This window comes from Vipera berus, assembly GCF_964194415.1.
Source record: "Vipera berus genome assembly, chromosome: 1".
Lineage (NCBI taxonomy): Eukaryota > Metazoa > Chordata > Lepidosauria > Squamata > Viperidae > Vipera > Vipera berus.
Genome location: NC_138202.1, coordinates 67,454,009 through 67,474,105, shown reverse-complemented (window position 1 = coordinate 67,474,105; position 20,097 = coordinate 67,454,009). Strand labels below are relative to the sequence as shown.

Here is a 20,097-nt window from a genome sequence, read left to right as displayed (position 1 = left end):
CTGTTATCATATTCAACATCAAATCGGTTTCTTTAACATCGCAATCTACAACAATACCCAATAAAAACAATTGCGGAGAAAACTTTATCTTTCTCTTAAAAATCTTTTGAATGTTCCACCAAATTTTAATCCAAAAAGCTTTTATATTTCTACAAGTCCACCACATATGAAAATAGGTGGCTTCTAAACTACCACATCTCCAACATTTAGACTGTAAGTTAGGATACATGTTGGACAACTTCTTGGGATCCAGATGCCATCTATAAAACATTTTATAAAAATTTTCTCTTAAGTTTTGAGCCTGAGTAAATTTAACATTTCTAACCCAAATTATCTCCCAAGTGTCCAGCGAAATTGGTTCCTGAATATTTTGTGCCCACTTTATCATACAATCTTTAACTAATTCTGCTTCCGAATCCAATTCAATTAAAGCATTATATATCCTCTTTATATGTGCACAATTTAAGTCTCTAATTTGTTTTACTAAATTTTGATCTGTAATTGTGATGCCAACCTTTTGATCTAACTTCCACCTAGCTTTCAATTGGGTATATTGAAACCAAGAGTAACTTACGTTTTCTTGTCTTAACTCATCTAATGATTTAAGTTGCCAATCATTCCCTTCCAATCTAAGTAATTCCTTATAAGAAACCATATCCAAACTCACTCCCTGGAGGCAGGTTGTTCCACTGGTTAATTGTTGTAACTGTCAGGAAGTTTCTCCTTAGTTCTAGGCTGCTTCTCTCCTTGATTAGTTTCCATCTGTTGCTTCTTGTCCTGCCTTCAGGCGCTTTGGAGAATACCTTGATTCCCTCTTCTTTGTGGCAACCCCTGAGATATTGGAATACTGCTAGTATGTCACCCCTAGTCCTTCTTTTCATTAAACATAAAAGGTAAAGGTTCCCCCGCACATGCGTGCTAGTCGTTTCCAACTCTAGGGGCCGGTGCTCATCTCCGTTTCAAAGCCGAAGAGCCAGCGCTTGTCCGAGGACGTCTCCGTGGTCATGTGGCCGGCATGACTAGACGCCAAAGGCGCATGGAACGCTGTTACCTTCCCACCGTAGTGGTCCCTATTTTTTTACTTGCATTTTTATGTGCTTTCGAACTGCTAGGTTGGCAGAAGCTGGGACGAGTAACAGGCGCTCAATCTGCTACGCGGCACTCAGGATTCGACCCGCCAAACTGCCGATCTTCTGATCGACAAGCTCAGCATGTTTTAGTCTCCAGTCCCCTAATCATTTTTGTTGCTCTTCTCTGTACTCTTTCTAGAGTTTCAACATCTTTTTTACATTGTGGTGACCAAAACTGGATGCAGTATTCCAAGTGTGGCCTCACCAAGGCATTGTAAAGTGGTATGAATACTTCACGTGATCTTGATTCTATTCCTCTGTTAATGGAGCCTAGCACTGTGTTGGCTTTTTTGTCAGCTGCAGCACACTTCTGGCTCATATTTAAGTGATTGTCCACTAGGATTCCAAGATCCCTCTCACAGTTACTACTATTGAGCAAGGTGCCACATATACTATACCTGAACATTTGGTTTTTCTTGCCTAAATGTAGAACCTTACTTTTTTCACAACTGAATTTCATTTTGTTAGATAGCGCCCAATGTTCAAGTCTCTCCAAATCCTCCTGTATCTTAAGCCTGTCTTCTGGTGTGTTGGCTATTCCTGCCAGCTTGGTGTCGTCTGCAAATTTGATGAGTTCCCCATCTATCCCCTCATCCAAATCGTTGATGGAGATGTTGAAGAGCACTGGGCCTAGAACAGAGCCCTGGGGCACCTCACTACACACTTCCCTCTATGTAGATGCAGTTCCATTGAGGACCACATGCTGAGTACAGCTGGTCAGCCAGCTACGAATCCATCTGATGGTGATGCTGTCTAACCCACATTTTTTATCTTATCAAGTAGTAGGTTGTGATCTACTTTATCAAATGCCTTACTGAAGTCCAAGTAAATTATATCCACAGCATAGTAATGACTTTGCCTCTAGGTGTTCGCTGATTCGTTGTTCTATTATCTTTTCCAGAATCTTCCCAGGTATTGAGGTCAGGCTGATAGGTCTGTAGTTTCCTGGATTTATTTTTTTTCCCTTTTTTGAAGATGGGAACTACATCAGCTCTTTTCCAGTCCCCTGGTAATTTCCCAGTGCTCCAGGAAAGATATAGTTGAAAGATATAGTTGAGTGGTTCTGAGATCACATCTGCCAGTTCCTTGAGAACCTTGGGGTATAATCCATCAGGTCCTGGTGATTTGAACTCATCTAGGGTGGACAGGTGCTCACTTATCATTTTCTTGCCTATCTGAACGTGTGTTTCTAATCTGTTTTTTATGGCACTGTTTTTGATAGGTTGGACTGTTTTTCCTACATATTATTTCTAAAGTTTACTGAGATTCTGTTAATCTTCATTTCCTTTAAAGCAGAATGTTCACAGATGAACAGGATTTGAAAGCTAACCTGCCAAAGCAATTAGGCCTAATACTGTGCATGCTAAGGGCACTTTCGTATGAGGATTTTGTATCAGGATTCCCAGCTGGTATTGGCCTAAGTGGTTGGTGCTCTTTTCGCAATTAACTGCATTATAGGTAGTCCTCGACTTACACCCATAATTGAGCCCAAAATTTCTGTTGCTAAGCAAAGGAGTTGTAAAGTGAGTTTTGCCCCATTTTACGACTTTTCTTGCCACAGTAGTTAAGCGAATGACTGCAGCTGTTAAGTTAGTAACACAGTTGTTAAGCAAATCTGGCTTCCCCATTGACTTTGCTTGTCAGAAGGTCGCAAAAGGTGATCACATGACCTCCCCCAGGACACTGCAACAGTCATAAATATGAGTCAGTTGCCAAACATCTGAATTTTGACCAGGTGACCATGGGGATGCTACTGTTGTGATTCAGGGTCAGCCTGTGGGTTCGGCAGTTGGGTCAGACGATTCAGAGGAGGAGCTTGCTGAGGATAGCCTTGAGGCTCCGCAGAGCCCTCAGCCAGGCCCCTCCCATCTGGTTACGACGCAGACCCAGCTGTGTGAGCCTGACAGCGTGGATGAAGATGACCCACAGCTGGCCCTGTTCAAGGACGCAGGAGGCAGTCAATCAGGAGTAAACAGAGGAAGGCAATGGGGCACCTCGGAAGGAGGCAGAGAGAAGCCATGCCCTGAACTGTTTAAAAGGGGAATGTGTGGGAGGGCTGGTTTGCTGAAGGCAACCGTTTGAATAGCTCCTGTTTCATGGTTCGTGTTTGCTCTGTTTGCTCTGTTTTGTGTCAATACATTTGGCAGGCTTAGTTCCAGCCTCTTGCCGTTTTGTAAAGGGGTTGTCCCTGCCTTTTCTGCAGGGCCGGTAGTAGGCTGGTAGAGAACAGCTACGACGGTCGGTCGTAAGTATGAAAAACATAGTTACAACCATTGTAACTTTAAAAGCTAAGTAGGAAAAACATGCAGTGCTGTTGTAACTTTAAATGGTCAATAAATGAACTGTTGTAAGTCGAGGACTACCTGTATAGTTTATAAAACTGCTGTAATCAATTTTTCACATTACGTAGAACTCTTGTATCATTCATTCCTTTCATCTTCTGGCTTCTGATCCCGAAAAGGAAATGCCAGTTTTGGATTTCCCTCTTTTGTACCTTAGATCAAATATACAAAGCCTCAGGGCTCAGCTGAAGGGGAAGGGTGTATTTTTTCTTTTTAGATGGCATAAGGAGCGAAGAGAACTTTGCTGTTGGACCTGCAGCAGCTGAGGGTGGGAGAGTGACTTTTGTTTCTGGTTCAGGTCAGCAGATAGAATTTCAAGAAGAGGCTGGACAGCCATTTGTCTGGAATGGTTGCTTGCCTGAGCAGGAGGTTGGACTAGAAGACCTCTAAGGACCCTTCCAGTCCTAGTATTCTATGTTCTATGTTCCGTGTTCTAATTATGGATCATAATAGGAGTAGTGAGAAGTGTCCAAAATTGAGGTATCGCTGGAAGTCTTTTTCTTCACATTTTTAATCCTTATCTGTGCTAATAAAGTAAGAGCCAGTTTATTGGGGAAAAATATTTAGGACTGTGTTGAGTATATAAGCTGCAGAAAATGACCTGCGTGTAGTTTTTTTTTGAAACATGTTTGCTTGTTCTCTTCCCTGTCTGCTATTTCTAATCTATCTCAAAACCTTGAAAAGTTCCACTCTTCTGAATTTGCCATATTTGGAAAATCTTAAAACAACAAGCTGCTATTGCAAAGAGTTTCTTTGACGACAAAGCCAAAATGGTTTTAAGAGAGTTAATTTAGAATAAACCATTGCAGCCTATATTCTATTTGCATAAAGCTTACATGTAAAATTATGTAATCCTGTTGTGGTATGTAACATGCATATTTCATAGCTTGTTGCTACTTGATTAAACCTATTTTCTATCATGCTCTAATCCTAGCAGGTTTACTTGTTACTATGTCTGTATTCACTTTTAACTTATCTCGTCTGGTTATTAAGTATAGTTCCTGGTTGAACTTTAAATCCTTAATAGGAGCTGTTTTATATTTCAGTGGAATTGCTTGATGACTTAGAACAATCTGCTCCAGAAAGAAATTTCACTCCTACTGGATCCAGGTACACATGAGATTTTTGTTATGAGAAATTACTGAGATCCTGGCTATTAGGAAAAGTATTGTCAGTGGAAAATCTTATTTATATACTAGTGATCTATCAAACAGTGGACCATGAACATAAGGAAATTAAGGCTGCCCACTATTATTTAATAATGTTCAGGTATATATAGTATGTGTATCTATTACATATAATATAGCCTTCTCCAATTTAGTGTTGAAGTGCTATGCCATTATTTCCAGCCAAAGAAATGCTATTATATACTATCATACTATAAATATGTATTTGTCATGAACCTGCTTTACTTTAATATCAATAAGGAGGCTGCTCTAAATATTGTATTTTCAAGATCTTCACCCCAAAATTATGTAAATTTCTGGCTAAGAAGTCAATTTCCTAGCATCCTATTTTAGAGCTCATCTCCTCCCTATGCTTGTCAGAAATAATGAAATTAGCTGAAGTAGAGATTCAATCTAGATTCAGGCATTGTGCTAAGCCTTGTTTTGCTTAATCATGATTGAATCCACAAATGTTGGATTAAGACACCCATCTTACTGTGGAGCCCTTAGTGCTCTCTCAGCACTGTTGTTTTCTTGCAGACATTTCATCACCCAGCTAGGTAACATCATCAGTGCTAGAAGGGAGTACTATTGCTCTCTTCTTATATAATAGTGCAGGGGTCCTCAAACTTGGCCCTTTTATGACTTGTGGACTTCAACTCCCAGAATTCTCAGCCAGCGTGGCTTACCCTGTCAGTGTTGGTGGGAGTGTTCTTAGTGGTTCCTTGATTAGGCTGTTGTATACTGTCAGCTCCCACCAAGGAGTAACAACAGAAATCAAACCATAACAGGAAGGTCTTCACTTTGTAGGATAGTACTATAAAACCTCACTATAGGTAGTCCTCGACATCACTATTCATTTAAAGTTAACAATGGCACTGAAAAAAGTGAGTCATGACTATTCATCATTTTATGACTACCGCAGCATCTCCAAGATCACGTGATCAAAATTCAGGCTCTTCGCATGTACAGTATTTGCAACAGTTGCAATAACCCAGGATCAAATGATTGCTATTTGTGACCTTCCCAGCTAGCTTCTGACGCACAAAGTCTGGGAAGCCAGATTTGTTTAATGACTGCATGATTCACTTAACTGCAGAAGGTTGTAAAATCAGGTGCCGCTCACTTAACAACTGCCTTGCTTAGCAATGGAAATTCTGATTCCCAGCTGTGATTGTGAGTCAAGGACTACCTATAATGAAGCTTACCCACCCATGTAGATCTGTGGAAAAATAAAAGCAATTCACTGTAGACTCTTATATTGTAACGTCTATAGGAATATTTGGGATAATTACATCTTATCCCTCAGTGTCCAGGAAGGTCAACCCAGGAAGGATGGATAATTATTCTATAAACCAATTCTATAGCTAAATTTGGTCTTACTGTGATGAAAATGTGGCAACAGATGATACAAATCTATATATTATTACTTTTCCTTTTTTTTGCTATTTTTAATATAATTTTTCTGATTAAAATTGATTGATAGTACAAGGGTCGTCCTTATCACAACTCTGCTTCTAGGACTCCATGGAATAGCAGACTAAATAGCTTTCTAAAAAAAACCCAAAAGGATGGGAGCCAATCTAACCTTGGGAGCAGTGCTGTTCCAGAGAAGGAGTGGCTATGACTGTGAAGACTTTGTATTGTAGGCAACTTTTAACTGATGGTTGCATTAAAACTGCCATTTAGTTACTGAATTTATCTTTTTCAAAAAACAAAATATAAATAAGAAAACTGTAGGTGGCCATTTATTTTACATTCCTTTGTCTTTGGGACAAAGTCTATATAAGTACTACGGTTGAATTCCTTAGATCTAGCTTTTTTGCTCCATTACCCACTAGCCATGCCTCAGATGCTGCCTTATTTGATGCATTAAATTTCTTTTTGTATCATAATCTTTATAATTGACCTGCATTCAGTTAAAGCTAAAGGACTTTTCTCTCTCTTTTGAATGACATTTGAGTAATTAGCTGATAAAGGCAGGTTTAAAGAACAGTTAACATCTGCAGCCAAAAGCATATTTGATAAAACTCATTACTGTACGTAAAACAGTGTAATTTGGGTTGGCTAAAATGTAACCAGCATCCTGACAACAATTTAACTTTTATTAAACGAAATTCAAATAATATTTTCTGCAGGGAATTTCCACTTACTAAGTTGTCTGAAATCGACCAAGAATCACTGCTGGATCAAAACACCCAGAGAGCTAATGTTGTTTCCCAAGTGAGCCAGCAACTCTGTTTGGGCAATGTTAAGTATAAGTTTCCTGGTAATTATCAAAAAATTCACTTCGGTACTTAATTTGGAAATCATTTATGTCCTGCACAATGCATGAGCATCCATGGAACAGGATGGCAAATGATAAAAAGTGTGTGATGACAATGGCATGCAAATAAAGGGGTACAAATATGTAATGGCTGCATTTGTCTGAGGATGTTACCTGTGTTTTGTCAATTTGGTTTATCATGGATTGCTGATACCACTTCTATTATCATCTTAGTGTTTAGAAACCTCCAGAGACACCCAAGATCACATATTACTGAAATTTGGTGGCAAACCTCCATTTAACAAAAATTAGGTTTTCCTCACGTTGTCAGGAAGAAACAGTTATATTAAGTTTTAGATGGACTTAAAAGGTATCAACAGGTAGCAACATCTAACCAACCCTGGCTGTTTTTGGAAAAAAGTTACTGCCACATTTTATTCCAATCATTACTTAAGAGCTACTGGGTGGAGATTCAAGGACACAGCTCTTTGATTATTATTATTTTATTATTTATTTATCAAACTTATATACCGCCCTTCTCCCATGGGACTCAGGGCGGTTCACAAGGTAATTAAAATAACACTACAAATACAAAAAGTTAATAACAATTAAAATAATTAAATTATCCTTGAGTAAAATATAAAACGCCTATAGCTCCAATTAAAACCCAATTACAATAAGTTAAAATTCTCAGTCCTGGCCGGAAAGCTCAAAGAGCCAGGTCTTCAGGTCCCGGCGGAACGAACGAAGATCAGGGGCAGTCCTGAGCTCTACGGGTAACTGGTTCCAAAGGTCAGGCGTGCCCACAGAGAAGGCCCTCCCCCTGGGTGTTGCCAGCTGGCAATCCTTTGCCGGCGGCACCCTGAGAAGGCCCTCCCTGTGGGAGCGCACAGGACGAAGGGAACTTGATGCCGGCAGCAGGTGTTCCCTCAAATATCCCGGACCCACGCCATTTAGGGCTTTATAGGTCATCACCAGCACCTTGAATCTCACCCGGAGGGCAACCGGAAGCCAATGCAGCTAATTGTATTACAAATGTTAGAAAAGTTGATATTAGAAAAAAAAACTAGTAATGGATATTTATAAGCCTAAAGCCATTTGGCCCCCTCTTTCTCTTTTCCAATCGGTCCCCCACGTTAAAATCTTATCTCTGGTTGATTTTAAGTTGAAGGAATAATTGGTGTTTGTGACTATTATGGTAATAGGCCTATGAAGTCTCAGGCTCTTCGAATCTGGCTTGGTCCTCACAACTAAATTGGCTTAGATCTTGTCTCATTTGATGAAAGAGCATAAGGAGATCCCAAGGCTACAGGGCAAATGGGGAAGCTGAAAAAACATCCCAGAAAAAGAGAATCGTAAACCATTTTTTAATTGTTCCCGAAAACACCACATTGATAAGCGTATATAGCCATCAAATGTTGATTTTTTACCTTTACTTTAGGTTTATTATGCCTAGAAAAGGTTAACCAAGAAACTAGAAAAACCAGTAAATGGTAAAGTAAAACATCCAATTAGCGCATACTTGGCTTCTTTTTTCCTAGTCATGTTATAAATACGATCTTTTATAATCTTTCTTTTTATTCAACAAACATACATTGCATTCACATATTGCTAAAAGGCATATTGGATTTTCCATTTTTTTGAGATATTTATCTACACATATACATATATTTATATTGATACACATGCTGCAATAATGTGCTTGGATTCCCAGGAGTTTACAATAATAAAACAATATTTAAACTAAAACAGCAATACCTTAATAATACATTTCATCAATACTTATAATACCTAAGCACCATTCCTCAAATACTCACTGAAAAGTTCTTATTTTTACTAGCTTCTGGAAGGCTACTGGGACTGCCATAAACTGACCTCAGGATGGTAGCTGTCTGTAACATAGGGGCTGCAACAGAAAAACAGCATATGGTCCTACTGTCTTACTACTGGTGATCATTAATACATTTTGTTGGGGAGAATACACTGGGTGACTTGATCCCCCGTGGAATGTCCAAATATAATACAGAACTAATACATGTGCTAAGGAATGCTTTATTGTAAGCTTTATGATAGGGTGGATTTTGATGGCAGAAACAGAAGTGGTTCTTTGTTTATCTTGGGTTAAGTTGTATTGATTTTCTAATTTTACGTTTAAGTATTTGAAAAGCAATGTGGTGGCTGGGATCCTCTAAGACTTTTATTTGTAAAGTAGACAACCCATGATCTCAGAAATATTTCTTACCTACATAAAGAATTAAAATGACCATGGGCAGGCACAAAAGCAATGGGAATAGAAGTGTCAGGCCCACCAAACAAAGAAAGAGTTGATTCTTCCTTACTTTACTGTTCCACATCTGTAGACAGAAACTTGCAAAACTGAAGCACCCTATTGTCTATATCAAGCATAAACTCTGATAAATGTTATGGAGGGGCTATCTGCATTCACTTTGTCTCACACAAACTATCTGAACTGAACTGAACTGCTTCTTATTCAATCACTTGACTATGAGACAGCAGTGTGCAGCAGCAACCAAAAAAGCTAATAGAATCCTAGGCTGTATAAAGAGAGGCATACAATCAAGATCACGTGAAATATTAGTACCGCTTTATAAAACCCTAGTAAGACCACACCTGGAATACTGCAGCCAATTTTGGTCACCGTATTACAAAAACATTTTTGAGAATTTGGAAAAAATTCAGAGAAGAGCAAGGCCTGGAGACTAAAACATACGAAGAACGGCTACAGGACTTGGGTTTGGCTAGTCTAAAGAAAAGAAGAAATAGGGGAGACATGATAGCAGTTATTCCAGTATTTGAGGGGCTGCCACAAAGAAGAGTGGGTCACGTTATTCACCAAAGCACCAGAGGGAAGGACAGAAACAATGGTTGGAAACTGATCAATGAGAGAAGCAACCTGGAATTAAGGAAAAACTTCCTGACAGTGATGACAATTAACCAGTGGAACAGCTTACGCCAAGAAATCGTGGGCGCTCCATCACTGGAGTTTTTAAAAAAGAGACTAGACATTCACCTGTCTGAGATGGTATAGGTTCTGGAACTGGACTAGAAGATCTCCAAGGTCTTCCAGATTCTATTCTATTTCTTTATTCTATTCCTATTCTATTCTATTCTATTCTATTCTATTCTATTCTATTCTATTCTATTCTATTCTATTCTTTCTATCCTATCCTATCCTATCCTATCCTATCCTATCCTATCCTATCCTATCCTATCCTATCCTATCCTATCCTATCCTATCCTATCCTATCTATCCTATCCTATCCTATTCTTACTTTGGAACGCATCCCTTCCCTCCTGGGAATCCTGCCCACAATATACCATCATAGGGGGTGATTTCTGACTTACTTCCGGCTTCCCCATTGATTTTGTTTCTGGAAAAGCTGGCAGGGGACATCAAAAATCACGATCACATGACCACAGATGACCACGATGCTGCAGTGGTAACAACTTGGTGTGAAGATGCTTAAAATTTTAATTACATGGAAGTAATAAGTCCTGGATTTTATATACATTATATAAGTTAATGGATTTGAGTCCCAAATTTTATATGCATTTTATAAATTGGTGGATTTGAGTTACCTTGATTCAAATTTCTGCACAATGATGCTCAGCTTAGGTTGCAAAACAAACAAAACAGTATAATATAATTTAGTAGTATATATGTTTTTATTGTTTGTATGACTTATTTTTGGTAATATTTATGTTTTAATTGTAAACTTCCTAGAGTCATGAATATGAGATGGGCAAGTATATAAATTGAATATATAAACATCTCAAATATTAACTTCATATTAGCATAAAATATGTCCATCAGAGCAAAAGAGGACATTGATTTTCAACTACCATGGCTTCCACTGTATACTATTAAATATAGGATTGGAACCTAATGTATTTTTTTTAAAACATGGAAAAAAAAATAAAGATATATTTTAATACTTTATAAGTATAGGACTCCATTTGTAACTGAAGAAAGAGATATGGAATGTTCCTATACAACCACCCATAGTAGCTCAAATGACAAAACTTATATTTATTAAAATTGTTCATAGATATATATATAGATTGAATAATAAAGCCAAATGGAATCTTTCAGTACAAAAATTGTATATTAGGAGTTATTTATTTAACGTATAATGGGAACATGACAAAAGAGAAGTAAAAATATACACACAATCCATGTAATTATATACAAAACATCTATGGGGATACAGCAGTAGACTCATAACTGAATGTCCAATTCAGTTATCCTCTGGCTTTGCTTCGGGCTGGTCTAGGGAACCAGAGATTACATATTGTGGGCAATATGTGTAATACGCTGTGTGCACAATTATTAGGAAGGGTTGTATTTTGATTGTATCATCGTCATGCATATTTTCCACCTCCAAGCTGTATAAACCTGAATGCTTAGTCAAGCTCGCAACGTCACGTGATGTGTCACGACATATCGTGACTTTTTTTCCATTGCCGGCGATGGGGTGGGCATGGTTTCGGCATGACACCCCTGGCTTAGTGGATATAAGTGTATCAGGTGATGTTTATTTATGTAATGAGGGAGGGTGTGGCCTAAGGAGATCAACACCCTATATCAAGGTGTGCAAAATTATGAGGCAGCTTCTTTTCCTCAGTCAAAATGGGCCAAAAAACAGATTTAGCTGACTCTGAAAAGTCAAAATTGTAAAAAGTGTTTCAGAGGGATGCAGTCTTGGAATTGCTAAGTTATTGAAGTGTGATCACGGAACCATCAAACATTTTGTTGCAAGTAGTCAATAGGGTTGCAAGAAAAGTCTTGATAAAAAAAGACACACATTAATTGCCAAAGTTTTGAGAAGAATCAAACATGAAGCTTCCAGGAACCCATTATTCTCCAGTGGTCCCATCCTAAATTGCAGAACTGCAACCTACCTGGAGTGCCCAGAAGTACAAGGTGTTCAGTGCTCAGAGACATGGCCAAGGTAAGGAAGGCTGAAACCCGATCACCACTGAACAAGACACATAAGTTGAAATGGCAAGACTGAGCCAAGAAATACCTGAAGACAGATTTTTCAAAGGTTTTATGGACTGATGAGATGAGAGTAACTCTTAATGGACCAGATGGATGGGCTCGTGGCTGGATCAGTAACGGATACAGAGCTCCACTTTGACTCAGATGCCAGCAAAGTGGAGGTGGGGTACTGGTATGGGCTGGTATTATTAAAGATGAGCTAGTTGGACCTTTTTGGGTTGAAGATGGACTCAAAATCAACTCCCAAACCTACTGTCAGTTTTTGGAAGACACTTCCTTCAGGAAAAAGTCTGCATCTTTCAAGAAGACCATGATTTTTATGTAAGACAATGCTCCCTTGCACGCATCAAAGTACTCAACTGCGTGGCTAGCCAGTAAAGGCCTTAAAGAAAGAATATTGACTCCCTTCCTCACCTGACATAAACCCTGTTGAGAACTTGTGGGGCCTTCTTAAACAGGAGATTTATGGTGAAGGAAAACAGCACACCTCTCTGAATAGTGTCTGCGAGGCTGGGGTTGCTGCACAGAATGTTGATCTTCAACAGATCAAGAAACTGACAGGCTCCATGAATGGAAGGCTTATGACTGTTATTGAAAAGAAGGATGGCTATATTGGTCACTGATTTTTTTGTTTTGAAATGTCAGAAATGTTTATACATTTTGAGTTTTTTGTTTATTCTCACTTTAACAGATGCAAATAAACAAGTGAGATGGGTAACATTTCATTTTTCATTTAGTTGTATAATCATTCTGCACACTTAATAGTTGCCCAATAATTGTGCCCACATAGATATTCTCCTAAGAAAGCCAAAACATCACTTTTACTTCCTTAAATATTCAGGTTTGAGGTTTATTAACATTTTGGATTGACCGAGAGCACTATACTTGTTCAATAAGAAAATTAATTCTCCAAAATACAACTTGCCTAATAATTGTGCACACAATGTAGTTTGTATATGAGCATCATAATCGCAACAAGGGGAATCTTGCCATCCTTCCCTGTACAGGGCAGAAGCACTTCTTCCAGCATTACACCTAATTCTGTTAAATTTCATTCAGACAGAGCGAGGCAGGTTAAAACCAGGTGGCTTGGTAGAGGGATCATTAATGGCTATGCCACAAGAAGATACCTTGGACCATTCCTCTCTCCAGGATTCTGGAGGTTAAACTGGGTAGCTTTTAAGTGAACATCAGTTTTCCATTCTGGCCAATGAGACTTCAATCTTATGGTCTGCTGTTCATTTTCCTGGTGAATAGGGAGGGCCTTGTCATTCAGCATCCTTGATCATAGCCAGACAAGAGCTTGTTGTGTTCTAGTGTGGGGGTGTATGATATTGCTGCTAGTAACCAGTGCACAGGAGTGGAATGCAACATGCCAGAGATGATACATCTTGTCTGGTGGAGTTGGACATCAACCATTTGATTGTGGGCACTGTTAAGCCACACGTTGGCATAATGCTCAGCTGTGGAATAAAGCAAACCAATATTAGGAGTGAAGTTCAATTTGAGGGATTCTTTGGATTCTTTTTTTTTATTGAAAAGTTTTATAAAAGTTACAAAAAATTCCCAAAACCAACCCCCCAAACCCCCCCTCCCTCCCCCACTTCCCAGAGCTGAGTACAGGGTTACAAATATAATAATCATAATCTAACTAACATTAACCAACTATATAAATAACCAAGTTCATAATGCACTTTAACTCCCCTTTAACATAAGTACAAGCAAAATAAGAGTATACATAACAATAATAAAAAACATAAACAAATTAAAAATTAAACAGTACAATATCCAAATTATTAAACCATACTAATACTAAAAATAGTAATAATACCATATACTTAAAACTAATAAAAATTCCACTATAATAAACTATTAATAATAATAACAATCTAAAATTTACTCATAGGCTAAATGGAACTTTTTAGTCCCATATTTATTCTGAATATAATCTATCCATCTTCTCCAGACCGAAATGTATCTTTCTTGTGAATGATCCTTCAAATAAGCAGAAATTTTAGCCATTTCTGCTAAATTTGACACTTTAAGCGTCCATTCTTTTATAGTAGGCAAGCAATCCTTCTTCCAATATTGCCCTACCAATAACCTTGCAGCTGTTAGTTATTAAATTCAACATTAAGTTAGTTTCTTTAGTATTACAATCTGTAATACCCAATAAAAATAATTGTGGAGTAAACTTTATCTTTCTCTTAAAAATCTTTTGAATGTTCCACCAAATGTTAATCCAAAAAGCTTTTATATTTCTACAAGTCCACCAGATATGAAAATAAGTAGCATCCAAACTGCCACATCTCCAACATTTGGGCTGTTAATTAGGATACATACAAGACAACTTTTTAGGATCCAGATGCCATCAATAAAACATTTTATAAAAATTTTCTCTTAAATTTTGGGCCTGAGTAAATTTTACATTTCTAACCCAAATTACCTCCCATATATCCAATGGGATCGGTTCTTGAATATTTTGGGCCCACTTTACCATGCAATCTTTAACTAATTCCGTTTCCGAATCCAATTCTATTAAAGCATTATAAATTCTCTTTATATGCGCTCGATTTTGATCTTTAATCTGTTTTACCAAATTTTCATCCATTAATGTAATACCAGCCTTTTGATCTAACTTCCACCTAGCTTGCAATTGAGCATACTGAAACCAGGACTGTACAATATTTTCTTGTTTTAATTCAGCTAACGACTTTAATTGCCAATCATTCCCTACCAATCTAAGTAATTCCTTATAAGAAATCATATCCAAATTCACACCCATAGATACACTATTGCGTGTCCAGGAATCCCCCAGATTGGTATTTTATAATTTAACTTATAATAATACTTTTTCCAGACACGCGATAAAGCACTTCTTAAAATATGAGATTTAAAAGCCCTGTCAACTTTTTTATCATAAATTAAATATGCATGCCACCCATATAATAAGTCCCATCCCTCAAGATGAAGTATACTTTTATTTGTTAAATTAAGTCAATCACTAACCAGTGTTAAAACCACCGCATCATAATATAATTTCAAATTAGGCGCCTTAAGTCCTCCTCTTTCCCGAGCGTCTTGTAAAATCTTAAGTTTAACTCTTGATTTTTTCCCCACCCAGATAAATTTATTAATACCCTTCTGCCAATCGTCCAAATTAGCATCTTTTTTCAAAATAGGTATCATTTGAAACAAGAAAGGATTCTTTATCTTGTTAAGTGGCTAGCAAAATACTGCTTATCAGAAATCCAACTGAATAATTTTGTCTTAGAGGCCTCCTATGTGAGGATGCTTTGAAAAACCAGCTTTATCTTGATTGGTTTGAATTATTAATCTTAGTTTATCTATTTTTGTAGCATCATATCTATTTTATACCTTATATAGTGATTACAGATAAGGTTAACACTTTCAGAGGTTGTTTTAATTGTATTACAGATGAAGATAACGGGGAAAACATAGAATATATTGTTATCAATCAATTCCAGAAGACATTTGGTTCTGCTGTAAGTAGAAGTTGTTGCTTCTTCTCAAGGGTGTTTTATTATTTTGCTATATCCCAGGGGTCTTAAACTCAAATCATCCTGAATATCTCAAGACGATTTGTTCAAGGGCTGCAATTAGTGAAGCCCTTTTATATGTTGATACAAAAATCTTAAGTAAAAAATGGGGAAAATAGCATTATGTTTTAAAATGTAAATTTCATACATTAAAAAAAACCATAGGAAAAAGAGCAATTCCAATTTAGGGTTTTGTGCTTATAATTAATGGAAAAGCATGGTTGTTTGTGATTTTGAATGATATTTCAGCCTAAATATGGTAACCAAATTATTCCAGTCTTCCCTCCAGATCACCTAATCGGGATCCAAAATTCAAATAATCCACTTACTCAGAAAATTGTGTTGGGGTAGAAATTTAGATTTCTTTCTCATAAAATGCTTTGATAGATTTACCTTGTTGCGGACCAAGAGTAAAACTGAAGTCTGCCTTCTGAGATCTAAAGTTTAAGATCTGATGGAGACGAAGAGGGAGGAAATAGAAGCTGCCATTTTGTTAACAGCAGAGAGAATAGGAAACTCCTCGCTCCATGCCTACCTAGCAGGGAAGAGACTGTCAGAAATAGGTCGCAGCTTGTCAGTTTAATCAGGCACTATAGATCATCGGCTGAGAAGAAACAAGTCTGTTTCTGGACTGGCCAGGGCAGGCTAAGGAGCAGCTGAATTCCTAGCCTCACCAGTATTTTTTTTTTTTGGTAAGGAAAATGGTGCTGGAATTCACATCTCGTTAATCTTTTATTTTATATATATATATATATATATATATATATATATATATATATATATATATATATATATATATATATATATATATATATATATATATATATATATATATATATATATATATATATATATATATATATATATATATAAATATATTATATATATAATATATATATATATATATATATAATATATATATATATATATATATAATATATATATATATATATATATATAATATATATATATATATATATATAATATATATATATATATTCAGTTCTTAGCAGGACCGGTGGTTGAGAAGTAATTAGTTTTTTTTTTTTAAACAAAAAAATTTGCGGTCACACTTTTACACTAAAAATTTAAAAAAGATTTTCAATTCACCAACGATTTCGTACAGTCAGTTACTGTACACACTCCCACACTTGTCAGTTGTGTAACGAAACATAACGGTTGCCTCCCGCAGTAAGCGCTCAGTGCGTGACCACACAACCAATCACAAGCCAAGTAGTGCCACAAGCCGAGCAGCACCATCGCAACCAGCGTGAAGTACGCATGCATCGGACTCGACACACAAGCAGCCCGCATGCACCGTTTTAATGATTTTGCCGCCAGCCTACTACGCTCAACCAGGCAACTCAAGTCCACATGGACCAAACATCAAATTTTCAAAAGTTATTTTTAAAACTTGGAAAAATCCATCAAAAAAAAGGTGCCGGAACTCCATTCTGGTGCGTTCTATGAAAAAAAAAAGCACTGGCCATCACAGCTAAAGCATGGTCTGCTCCCATAGTCACCACCCCTCTTGTTTAAAGTGAAAAGTGTAGCTGTACATCCAGGCTTGCGTAATCCCCTTCATGGATTACTGCCTTGTCGTGGCGAAGGGGCTTGCATAATTCAATGAAGCTATGAGCTATGCTGTGCAGGGCCATCCAAGACGGACAGGTCATAGCAGAGAGTTCTGACAAAACGTGATCCACTGGAGAAGGAAATGGCAACCCACTCCAGTATCTTTGCCATGAAAACCCTATGGACAGTACCAAAAGGCAAAATGATATGACGCTGGAGGATGAGCCCCTCAGGTCGGAAGGCATCCAATATGCTACTGGGGAAGAGCAGAGGGCTAGTACTAGTAGCGCCAGAAAGAATGAAGCGACTGGGCCAAAACCGAAAGGACGCTCAGCTGTGGATATGTCTGGTGGTGAAAGGAAAGTCCGATGCTGTAAAGATTTTTTCTCCATAGGAACCTGGAATGTAAGATCCATGAATCAAGGAAAGCTGGATGTGGTCAAACAAGAGATGACAAGACTGAACATTGACATCTTAGGTATCAGCGAACTAAAATGGACAGGAATAGGTGAATTTAATTCAGATGACCATCAGGTATACTACTGCGGGCAAGAATCCGTCAGAAGAAATGGAGTAGCCTTCATAGTCAATAAAAGAGTAGGAAAAGCAATACTGGGATACAATCCTCAAAATGACAGAATGATCTCAGTTCGAATCCAAGGCAAACCATTCAATATCACAGTAGTCCAAGTCTATGCCCCAACCACCGGTGCTGAAGAGGATGAAATTGACCGGTTCTATGAAGCCCTACAGCACCTTATAGAACTAACACCAAAAAATGATGTCCTTATCATCATGGGGGATTGGAATGCTAAAATAGGAAGCCAAAAGATAACCGGAATAACAGGCAAGTTTGGCCTTGGAGTACAAAATGAAGCAGGGTACAGGCTGATAGAATTTTGTCAAGAGAATACGATGGTCATAGCAAACACTCTTTTCCAACAACCCAAGAGACGGCTCTACACATGGACATCACCAGATGGTCAACACAGAAATCAGATTGACTATGTGCTCTGCAGCCAAAGATGGAGAAGCTCTATACAGTCAGTAAAAACAAGACCAGGAGCTGACTGTGGCTCAGACCATGAGCTTCTCATTGCAAAGTTTAGGCTTAAACTGAAGAAAGTAGGGAAAAGCGCTAGGCCACTCAGGTATGAATTAAATCATATCCCTGTTGAATATACAGTAGAGGTGACAAGTAGATTTAAGGAATTAGATCTGATAGACAGGGTGCCTGAAGAACTATCGACAGAGGTTCGCAACATTGTACAAGAGGTAGCAACCAAAACCATCCCAAAGAAAAAGAAATGCAAGAAAGCAAAATGGCTGTCTGAGGAAGCTTTGCAAATAGCTGAGGAAAGGAGGGAAGCGAAAGGCAAGGGAGAAAAAGAAAGATATGCCCAATTAAATGCAGAATTCCAAAGAATAGCTAGAAGAGATAAGAATGCCTTCTTAAATGAACAGTGCAAAGAAATAGAAGAAAACAATAGAACAGGGAGGACCAGAGATCTTTTCAAGAAAATTGGAGAGATGAAGGGAACGTTCAATGCAAAAATGGGCATGATAAAGGACCAAAATGGCAGGGACCTAACAGAGGCAGAAGATTAAGAAGAGATGGCAAAATTACACAGAAGAACTATACAAGAATGAGCTTAATGTCCCTGATAATCACAATGAGGTGGTCACTGACCTCGAGCCAGACATCCTAGAATGTGAAGTGAAGTGGGCCTTAGAAAAGCTGAGCAACAACAAAGCTAGTGGAGGTGACAGTATTCCAGCTGAGCTATTCAAAATCTTAAAAGACGATGCAGTAAAAGTGCTACACTCAATTTGCCAGCAAATTTGGAAAACTCAACAGTGGCCACAGGATTGGAAAAGATCAGTTTACATTCCAATTCCAAAGAAAGGCAGTGCCAAAGAATGTTCAAACTATCGCACCATTGCACTCATTTCTCATGCTAGTAAAGTTATGCTTAAAATCCTACAAGCTAGACTTCAGCAGTATGTGGATCGAGAACTACCAGAAGTACAGGCAGGATTTCGAAGAGGCAGAGGAACTAGAGATCAAATTGCCAACATACGCTGGATCATGGAGAAAGCTAGAGAGTTCCAGAAAAACATCTACTTCTGCTTCATTGACTATGCTAAAGCCTTTGATTGTGTGGATCATAACAAACTGTGGCAAGTCCTTAAAGAGATGGGTGTACCAGACCATCTTATTTGTCTCTTGAGAAACCTATATGCGGGCCAAGAAGCAACAGTGAGAACTGGTCATGGAACCACTGATTGGTTCAAAATTGGGAAAGGAGTCCGGCAAGGCTGTATACTGTCACCTTGCCTATTTAACTTATATGCAGAGCACATCATGAGTCCTAGAGGAGATCAACCCTGACTGCTCTTTAGAAGGCCAGATCCTGAAGCTAAAACTCAAATACTTTGGCCACCTAATGAGAAGGAAGGACTCACTGGAGAAGAGCCTAATGCTGGGAAAGATTGAGGGCAAGAGAAGAAGGGGACGACAGAGAATGAGGTGGCTGGATGGAGTCACTGAAGCAGCAGGCGTGAGCTTAAATGGACTCCAGAAGATGGTAGAGGACAGGAAAGCCTGGAGGAACATTGTCCATAGGGTCGCAATGGGTCGGACACGACTTCGCAACTAACAACAACAACACATCCAGGCTTGGTGAATTGAAGAATGGCTGCACTCTGAGTCCCATTTAAGATACTAGTGATGTCTTGATCTGGAGCTTGGAATGCTGCTGTCCTTTGGTCTGCTATGTTGTGAGTTGAGAACTACCTTAGGGAGCATCCATAGGAAATGGTGAAATCAGCAAGCTGATGCTCTACTTCTGGCCATTACTCTTCTGCTATGTGAATGAATGAGGCTTTATGAGTGAGGCTTTCAGTGTGTGATCCAGTCACACTGAACAACTATTTCAAAGAGTCATGGAATCTTCCTGAACAGTGGCAAAATCTGTATTGATTTTCCCTGTATTGCAACTTCTCCATTTGCAGCAGAAGAATCCTTCAGTGGA

At 38.2% G+C, this 20,097-nt stretch overlaps 1 protein-coding gene across 1 annotated transcript in view; it reads left to right on the top strand.

Moving 5' to 3' along the window:
* The window catches only part of EXD1 (exonuclease 3'-5' domain containing 1), a 47,693-nt gene that overhangs the window by 11,919 nt on the left and 15,677 nt on the right, over positions 1–20,097 (top strand). Inside the window, 3 exon segments of the mRNA XM_081314392.1 lie at positions 4,519–4,582; positions 6,777–6,907; positions 15,366–15,433. Of these exon segments, the coding sequence (XP_081170518.1) occupies positions 4,519–4,582; positions 6,777–6,907; positions 15,366–15,433 (263 nt within the window).